The sequence below is a fragment of the Chiloscyllium plagiosum genome, unplaced genomic scaffold (assembly GCF_037043375.1).
Source record: "Chiloscyllium plagiosum isolate Xiang-an unplaced genomic scaffold, Cpla_swu_hap1 HiC_scaffold_18, whole genome shotgun sequence".
NCBI lineage: Eukaryota > Metazoa > Chordata > Chondrichthyes > Orectolobiformes > Hemiscylliidae > Chiloscyllium > Chiloscyllium plagiosum.
Window position 1 is genome coordinate 5,708,373 of NW_028270156.1, and position 9,680 is coordinate 5,718,052.

The 9,680-nt window shown below is 40.0% G+C and overlaps 1 protein-coding gene across 3 annotated transcripts in view; it reads left to right on the forward strand.

The window, feature by feature from the left end:
• Positions 1-7,719, forward strand: part of zdhhc13 (zDHHC palmitoyltransferase 13) — a 64,319-nt gene extending 56,600 nt beyond the window's left edge. For all 3 annotated transcript variants that reach the window (XM_043705365.2, XM_087996261.1, XM_043705366.2), the window contains 3 exons: positions 2,436-2,593; positions 5,022-5,116; positions 7,298-7,719. In XM_043705365.2, the coding sequence (XP_043561300.2) occupies positions 2,436-2,593; positions 5,022-5,116; positions 7,298-7,436 (392 nt within the window). In that variant the 3' untranslated portion in view covers positions 7,437-7,719. The remainder of the gene's footprint in view (positions 1-2,435; positions 2,594-5,021; positions 5,117-7,297) is intronic.
• The last annotated feature ends 1,961 nt before the right edge of the window (positions 7,720-9,680 follow it).

Here is a 9,680-nt window from a genome sequence, read left to right on the forward strand (position 1 = left end):
GTTTAATTGTCCTCCAGTATTCTCGACAGTTGGAGCAAGACTGCAGAGCTTTATCTGATCCATTCATTCTGTAAGTTTCCCAATCATGAATAAACTTGATAAACAGGCATCAAAAATCCTATATGGTAGTAAATAGCAAAGATTCACAAACCTTTGAAAAGAAAATTTTTGTTTTGTTTGAGTCCCAATTGATTAATTTCTAATCCTTGAGACAATGACCACCTTCACCTCTCCAACCAGGTGACATCAAGCCTTTGGTTTAGTGGTAGCATTCCCACCTGACTCCGCTTTGCTCATGTGTAACATTATCAGGGCAATGTTGTAAATATTTTCTAATCCAGCTGCTCAGATGTTATTACACATCTCTGGAGGAAGTAGGACTTGAACCCAGACCTCCTGGCTCAAAGGTAGGTAACCCCTGCACCACTGGAGCCCTACAGGTCAGTGTTGTCTTCAAGCCAATAAATAATAAGCACCCGTTCTTAATCCAGAGAAACTCTGCAGGTCTGGCAGCATCTGTGAAGAGAAAATGGTTAACGTTGTTAACAATGTTGACTGAAAACAACTAACACTGGAGATCACAGTGGGTCAGACAGCATCCATGGAGAGAAAGCAAGCTAAGACGAGTCATCTGAACTTGAAACATTAGTTTGTTCTCTCACCATGGATGCTGTCTGACCTGCAATGATCTCCAGTGTGTTTTCAGAATAGATTCCAGCATCTGCGGTAATTTGTTCCAACTTGAAAAGTTGATCCTGTTTCTCTCTCCACAGATGCAGCCAGAGCTGCCGAGTTTCTCCAGCAATTTCTGCTTTTGTTTGATCTCCAGCATTTGCAGCAGTTTGTTTTATATTATGTTTCATTTGAACCTGTTGCATTTTATATGGATTTTCTCGCATGCAGTGCTAGTGTGCCCAAGCATATGTTTAAAATTTTATACTGTATATTTAACTGGATTCTACCAGAAGATGTTTTTCATGAGGGTGCTGACTGTGCATTATCTAACCCTAATATGAAATCTTAATTGCTTGTACTCCTGAAAGCAAAATATCTCAGGGACTTTGCAGTTCAGTTCGGAAATAGACATGATATTCAAAGTTTGTGTGAAGATTTGTAGCTCGGGTGCTCGTTGTTGTGGTTCTGTTCGCCGAGCTGGAAGTTTTTGTTGCAAACGTTTCGTCCCCTGGCTAGGCGACATCATCAATGCTTGGGAGCGTCCTGCGAAGCGCTTCTTTGATGTTTCCTCCGGTGTTTATAGTGTTCTGTCCCTGCCGCTTCCAGTTGTCAGTTTCAGCTGTCCGCTGTAGTGGTTGGTATATTGGGTCCAGGTCGATGTGTTTGTTGATGGAGTTTGTGGATGAATGCCATGCCTCTAGGAATTCCCTGGCTGTTCTCTGTCTGGCTTGCCCTATGATAGTAGTGTTGTCCCAGTCGAATTCATGTTGCTTGTTGTCTGTGTGTGTGGCTACTAAGGATAGCTGGTTCGTGGCTAGTTGATGTTCATGTATACGGATTGTTAGCTGTCTTCCTGTTTGTCCTATATAGTGTTTTGTGCAGTCCTTGCATGGGATTTTGTACACTACATTAGTTTTGCTCATGCTGGGTATCGGGTCCTTCGTTCTGGTGAGTTGTTGTCTGAGGGTAGCTGTTGGTTTGTGTGCTGTTATAAGTCCTAGTGGTCGCAGTAGTCTGGCTGTCAGTTCCAAGATGCTCCTGATGTATGGTAGTGTGGCTAGTCCTTTTGGTTGTGGTATGTCCTCGTTCTGTGGTCTTTCTCTTAAGCATCTGTGGATGAAGTTGCGCGGGTATCCGTTTTTGGCAAATACCTTGTATAGGTGTTCCTCTTCTTCTTTTTGCAGTTCTGGTGTACTGCAGTGTGTTGTGGCCCTTCTGAATAGTGTCCTGATGCAGCTTCGTTTGTGTGTGTTGAGGTGGTTACTTTCATAGTTTAGGACTTGGTCTGTGTGAGTGGCTTTCCTGTATACCCTTGTAGTGCATTCTCCGACAACACTACTATCATAGGGCAAGCCAGACAGAGAACAGCCAGGGAATTCCTAGAGGCATGGCATTCATCCACAAACTCCATCAACAAACACATCGACCTGGACCCAATATACCAACCACTACAGCGGACAGCTGAAACTGACAACCGGAAGTGGCAGGGACAGACCACTATAAATACCGGAGGAAACATCAAAGAAGCGCTTCGCAGGAGGCTCCCAAGCACTGATGATGTCGCCTAGCCAGGGGATGAAACGTTTGCAACAAAAACTTCCAGCTCGGCGAACAGAACCACAACATAGACATGATATACTGATGATTAAGTCTAGCCAGCTAATAATTAAAATTTGATTATTGTGTCAAGGCTTGGGTGTACCAAATACTTGTCTTGTGAGCATTTCAAGAAATAATCATAAATGGTTTTATTCTTGTAGACTGGTCCATACATTGTTCAACTAGCTATGAGAAGGATGGACTATGGCTATTCCTGACCCAAATAATTTCATGCTCTCCATGGATAATATGGATTTTTCTACTTGTAGTGTTCCATTCTTCATGGGTGACATTCCTCCTATTAAACCAGCTCTATCAGGTAAAGATATTAACGCTGGATTAGACATGACATTACATTTGTATAATATGACTGTTCAATAACCTCTCCTTTCTTGTGATGCTACTATGGTGATCTGTTATTTAAATTATTGTGAAAAGTGGGCAATGTTTCAGGAATTAACCCCATGCCAAATATTAGATGAAAGTTATTGACATGTATTAATATACATTACGTACGTGCATGAAAGCATTCCAATGCAATTTTTTTTTGCATTTTAAGAATTATACCTGTGCAATCAAATGAATTAATTGCTGTTTTTCCCTGTTGTAATTATGCCGTGATTAGTATTTTTAAATATGATTTAATGTTTTAAGCTTCATAAAGACATGAAGTCAAGTTTGGTAAACTGTTTGTTCAAATGATTCGTAACCAATTGATGCCCGTGGCACAGTCTATTTCAACATTATAAAAACACATGTCTCATCACTAAATCTTTAAGGACAGCCAAATGTAAATGGCCCAGAGTGTTTGGCAAAATATCAGCTATTACTGGGAAAGAATTAATAGTTGTCTATACCTTCAGTTTTTTTTATTGAAAGTGCATTCAGTAATATTTAATTGGAATTCTTCAGTGCCCTCCACCTTACTGGTACAGATTGCTTATGACTAATAAATGCCCTTTTTTTTTGGGACAGTTTACCTTCTTCGAGGTTAGCTGTTAACGTCATCTGTACGCTCCACTCATGAGCCAAGTGCAATGTTCATTCGGCTGAAAACAAGGATATCGATTTATTGGTCGATCATCACATGCCATTGGCCTCAGTGCACTCTTTCACTCTATTGTTGATCTTAACATTCAGAAAATCAATAATAGAACCTCAGCCACCTCTCTCTTCTAACAATAAAAATGTTATATTCTTCTTGAAGCTAAAAATAGAAAAATAAATTTATAAGTTGCATGTAATATGCATTGAGAGACTTATTATATTCCTGAGATATATACACCATTGGCATTTATTGCTCATTTCAACTATCCTTTAACTCAGTGACTTGCTTGGCTTTTTAAAAGAGTTTTTATTCTTATCCCAGTATATTGAGGAAAGCAAGAGAACAAATTGCTGTATCATTGACCGACATCTTTGTATCCTCTTTAGCCACAAGTGAGGTCCCAGAGGAGTGGAGAATAGCCAATCTTTGTCCCATTATTTAAGAAGGGTGGCAGGGATAATCTTGGCAAAGATGGTGGTGGAAGCAGACACAATAGCTAACATTCAAATAACACCTGGAGGGAATACGTGAATAGGAAAAGAAAAGAGGGATATGGATCCTGTAAGTGAAGACAGTTTTAGTATAGAAGGGCAAAATATGGTAGCGCAGGCTTGGAGGGCTAAGGGTCTGTTCCTGAGCTGTATTATTCTTTGTTCATTAGTTAAGAATCAATCACATTGCTGTGGGTGTGGAGTCACATGTAGATCAGACCAGGTAGGAGTGACAGATTTCCTTTCCTAAAGAACATTAGTGAATGATGTGGGTGTTTAAAACAATAAACAAAGGTTACTCTGTCCCTGTTAGACCAGCTTTTCGATTTTTTTTTTTTTTAGTTTTTACCATCTGTCAATGTGAGTTTCAAACGCGTGTTTCAAACATTAGTCTGGGTCTCTGAATTGCTAATCCAGTGGAATTACCACCTTCGCCACTGCCTACCCATATTCTCCAATTGATAAATTATTGTTGATCATTTGTCAGTCTTCTATACTTAACCAGTACTGGATGACCAGAGGTGCTGCATAGAGTCATGGAGATGTACAGCACGGAAATAGACCCTTTGGTCCAACTCCGCCCATGCCAACCAGATATTCCAAACCAATCTAATCCCATTTGCCAGTATGTGACCTATATCCCTCAAAAACATTCATATACCTATTCAGATGCCTTTTAAATGTTGTACTTGTACCAGCATCCACCACTTCCTCTGGCAGCTCATTCGATACTCACACCACGCTCTGCATGAAAAAGTTGCCCCTTAGGTCCCTTTTAAATCTTTCCCCTCTCACCTTAAATCTGTGCCCCCTGGTTCTGGCCTCCCCGACCCCAGGGAAAAGTCTATTCACCCTATCCATGCCCCCTCATGATTTTATAAACCTCTAAGGTCACCCCTCAGCCTCCGACACTCTGGAGAAAACAGTCCCAGCGTACTCAGCCTCTCCCTATAGTTTGAATTCTCTCCAATCCTTTGGTACTCTGTCTGCCTGACTCCTGCCTCTGTCTGTCCACCTGACTCGCTTGCGCTCTCAGTATCTGATTCAGTGGGATGTTCTGGTTAACAGCTGCTGTTATGCATGTCAATGGATTTCTCATGATTTATTTAAAAGTCTCAATCATCATTCTGAATAAATATTCATTTTAAATAGACAAGACTGAATGCAAAGATATTTGAGAGACTAAAAGGTGTTTTTCCCTCTTTTAGATTTTCTATTTGGGTCTGACAACCAGTGAAAGGGTCACTCTGATCAAGCGTGCGCACAATGGTCAACATCATGGACTTAAGCAAAACCCTTTCAAGTAAGTATTTCACTGTATCATGATTTCCAGTGATAAGTGTGATGCAGGCTTTTGGGTAAATTTTAAGTTAGAAGAAACAATGGGGATTATTCACACATCAAAAAGTAAATGTGATGAAGCATCCTTGACCCCTGATACATGCAATCAACTAGACGTGATTCTCGAGACAAAGCATGCATTAAGGGTATGTGCTGAAATTCAACACTTAAATCTTTTGTGAAGATTTTAATCCGAAAGATGTACATGATGTAGACCAGGGTGGGTTCTCTCATAGTTCTCTGGAAGTGAATGAAAGTTTCTGGGTTTCCAGGTGAAATCATTGCAACATTTCTGTAGAGACTAATACTTCAGGGTGAAAATGAATGAGTCCCTTTTGCACTGTCTGAGTTGACTGGTTGTTACGCAGAGTCCTGCTCTTCGAGTTGGAAGAATATCTCCTTTTCAACTAAAACAAAGAACTGTGGATGCTGGTGAACTGAAGCAAACCAAAAACAAAAATTACTAGAAAAGTTCAGCAGGTCTGACAGCATCTGTGGAGAGACAGTGTTAACATCCACTGATCATGGGTGGCACGGTGGTACAGTGGTTAGCACTGCTGCCTCACAGCGCCAGAGACCCAGGTTCAATTCCCGCCTCAGGCAACTGTCTATGTGGAGTTTCCACATTCTCGCCGTGTCTGCGTGGGTTTCCTCCGGATGCTCCGGTTTCCTCCCACAGGTTAGGTGCACATTAGGTGAATCGGCCATGCTAAATTGCCGAGAGTGTTAGGTGAAGGGATAAATGTAGGGGACTGGGTCTGGGTGGATTGCTCTTCGGAGGGTAGGTGTGGACTTGTTGGGCCGAAGGGCCTGTTTCCACACTGTAAGTAATCTAAGATCCCTTAGTTGACGAAGGGTCCTTGGATTCAAAACATTAACTCTGTTTCTCTCGATACCAGACATGCTGAGTTTCTCCAGCTATTTCAGTTTTTTTAATCTCTTTTTGAACTCCTGATTTGTGGGCTGTTGGACTGTTCTCCCCATTCCTCCTCTATCTGTGGTCATCTTCAGCCCAATGACCCATACTTCTAACTTGAAACCAGGATGATTGAAGTTAGAAGCCATTGCTCAGTAGTGGAGACCTACTTCACACCATGCTTGATTAGTTTCTGCAGACATTTTTTTGTGTTGTATGTCAAGTGCGCCAATAAAAAGTCTGGAATTTTATTAAGTTTGAGATTTCTGTATCTTGGCAAACAACAGATGTGAATTCCAGATATGTTTCAATTCTGCTTATTCAGAAGAAAGTGAGGACTGCAGATGCTGGAGTACCAGAGTTGAAAAATGTGGTGCTGGAAAAACACAGCAGGCCAGGCAGCATCCGAGGAGCAGGAGAATTGATGTTTCGGCATAAGCCTTCCTGAAGAAGGGCTTATGCCCGAAACGTCGATTCTCTTCCTCGGATGCTGCCTGGCCTGCTGTGTTTTTCCAACACCATATTTTTCAATTCTGCTCATTCAGTTGAGTGCACCCTAACTGTGGTCGTTTATTCCTATATCATAGGAGGTCACTTGACCCTCAGTGGCCATATTGGCCCAAGGTAAATTGTCCGTGTACACCAGTCTCCCATTAGTCTTTGTGTTGCAGCTTGTATTCAACTGCTCCCATCTCATCACTTTCTAAGTTGTGAAGTGCTTTGCTGTTAAACTGTAATCTTTATTTTTAAAAAGCCAGTGTATTTACTTCAAGTTTTAATGCGTTTCGATTTAATTTAGTCCCATAGTTAAGAAAGTTGATGGTGCTCCCATTCTAATCTGTCCAAATTGCCCTTAATTGATGGAATTCCAGGACCCTGAACATAGTTTGACTGGTCCCCTTTTTTTATGTACGTGGTCAGAAGTTTATTTTATCTTTTAATACCAACAAGGAACAAAATAAATGTCAGAATTGTGTACGAGGGAGTTGAATTTTAAGAATGTGGGGCAATAGTCACTATCATTGCAGTTTATGACCATTCAAAATGCGACAATGTGTTGTCATGAAATACAAAAGAATTCCATGAACAAGCCAGGGGGCCTGCTCCCTCAGCTCGAGCCATAGTGCCACGGGATTTCGGGAGGGAATGATGTATTTGCGATAGTATCATGACTGTTGCAGAAACAAAGCTGTGCTGGATGCTAAAATGTTGGCTCATTGATTGCAGTCATGGCTGTTTCCGGAATATGGTGGATTTCTTCCAGTGCCGCTGTTTTGGTCTGTTTAAGCTGAACCAAACTGACTGGACCCGACAGTACAGCATGGGGTTTGAACAACCACGAGCAAACGAATTCCAGTTTGTTTGAGAAATATGAACATTGCAACTGTTTAATAATGAATTGTGTGCAAAGCTTTTGTTTTGTGGTGGAGAATAAAAATTGTATTTCCTACTGTAGAATTCTGAAACAGGTGATGTGTGATTTCGGTGCTTGGAACTGTGATATTTTAAATGTGAACTTGACTTCAGTGCTAAACTGAATGGGATGTCTTTGGTGGTTAAACATTGGTCAAATTCATACATTTATCAAATAACATTGTTAAAATCAAATTTGATGCTTTAAATTATTATAAAAATACATACTTTTTTGATTTCGTGTTTGTGGTTTCTTATTAGGGACCAAATGATTACTTTAATTTCAAAGTTTGACCAGCTTCCTCAGTGATTACAGGGTACCAACTGTGGTTGGACAGAGTTAAAAATCGCACAACGACAGGTTTAATTGGAAGCACTAGCTTTCGGAGACTGCTCCTTCATCAGGTGGTTGTGAAGGACACAATTGTAAGACACATAATTTATAGCAAAAGTTTACAGTGTGATCTAACTGAAATTCTACATTGGAAAATACCTTGATTGTTTGTTAAGTCTCTCATCTGTTAGAATGACCGTCATAGTTTCACTTTTTTTGTATGTAAATCACAATGTATAATTTCAGTTATATCACACTGTAAACTTTTGCTATAAATTGTGTGCCTTACAATTGTGCCCTCCACAACCACCTGATGAAGGAGCAGTGCTCCGAAAGCTAGTGCTTCCAAATAAACCTGTTGGACTATAACCTGGTGTTGTGTGTGATTTTTTAACTTTGTACCCCCCAGTCCAACACCGGCACCTCCAAATCATGGTTGGACAGATTTCTTCATTTCATCCTGACCATTTAAGCCTCCGTTTCTCCATTTGGATTTTTCTTTTAACTAAACTAATATGTTTGAAGAAAGTTTGGGGGTGATGAGAAGGGAAATATCCCTTTTACTTTTCTCCTGACTTGCCCACAGCAGTGTTCAACAAAGAAAATTAACTGATTCCAGAGAAATTCTGGACTGTTGGCCAAACAGTGTAAACATGTGAAAATTTGCAGATATTTGACAGTTCGTGTAGCTGTTGTTGCCTGCCGTTATTTGTTTATTGAAGATGTATATTTCACTAATTAATTGCCTTTACTTGTGTGATCTGTTATTCTCTGTTGCATAAGTAAAGCTGATTTAATTTAGTATACAAGGGTTATAATCTTTAACAGGAAAGGTACAAAATGCTGCACGGAGTCCAGATTTATGGTCATTGTCAACTTTACTGACCACTTGAGGTTTTCTTTGCTAGTAAATTATGCATTGTAGCAACTTTTTATTTGAAACTAATATAGATCTAGAGCTAATGTCATAAAATAACGGTGCATCTATGATCAACAAAAACGTATATAGCAAGAACATGCACTCAAACATCCCAAGGCACTTCACGTTAAGTGTTATCAGGTGAAATTTGCAACTGAGCCACATGAGATTCTCAGAGGGGTGATCAAAACCTTGGTGAATGAAGCAGGTTTTAAGGTTCGTCTGAAATCAGGACGATTAGGGCAGCAAAAGTATATCTTTAGGTCCAGTCAATGAAGGAGGGAGCACAAATGATGGAGTGTTTAAATTCTACAATGTACACAAGCCCAGAATTAAGATAATATGACAGTCTTGCAGAACTGGCTGGAGTAGGAGATTGTGCAGGGTCTTAAATTGATTTTGCAACTGAAGACATCAGATTGAGGTAAGTGTCCAGAATAGACTCCATATGAAACTGTGCACATCACTTTATATTATAGTTAAGTATCTGTTGGCTGTAGAGAAGCTGAATCCACAGAGTGTGATTGAGCATGATTTATATTTGGTAATGATCAAAATGAGATTGCTGTCTGGATCAACTGTTTTGCAAATGACTGCACTTTGAGGATGCAGATCCGTATTCAATGATTTTATATCCATGTTTACTTCATAACTATAAGGCTGTAACAGCATTGCACTTTTGAAGTGCTACAAGACTGACTTAATTACATTTAAAGTACCGTTTTTCTTAAGGGTATAAAAATGATTTTCTGACTATTTGTAATTAATAAAAAGACTTAGAACTAGATGGATTTGGGCAAGTTTTATAATTCATACTTAGAAATAAATGCAAGCTTAAAGCTTGATTCTTTTTAGCTGTTTAGTAAAACACTAAACTATAGCTGCATGCTAACCTTCTGCACTTCATCTACTAGGACATCCATATCTCTGTCAGCTCTGAAACC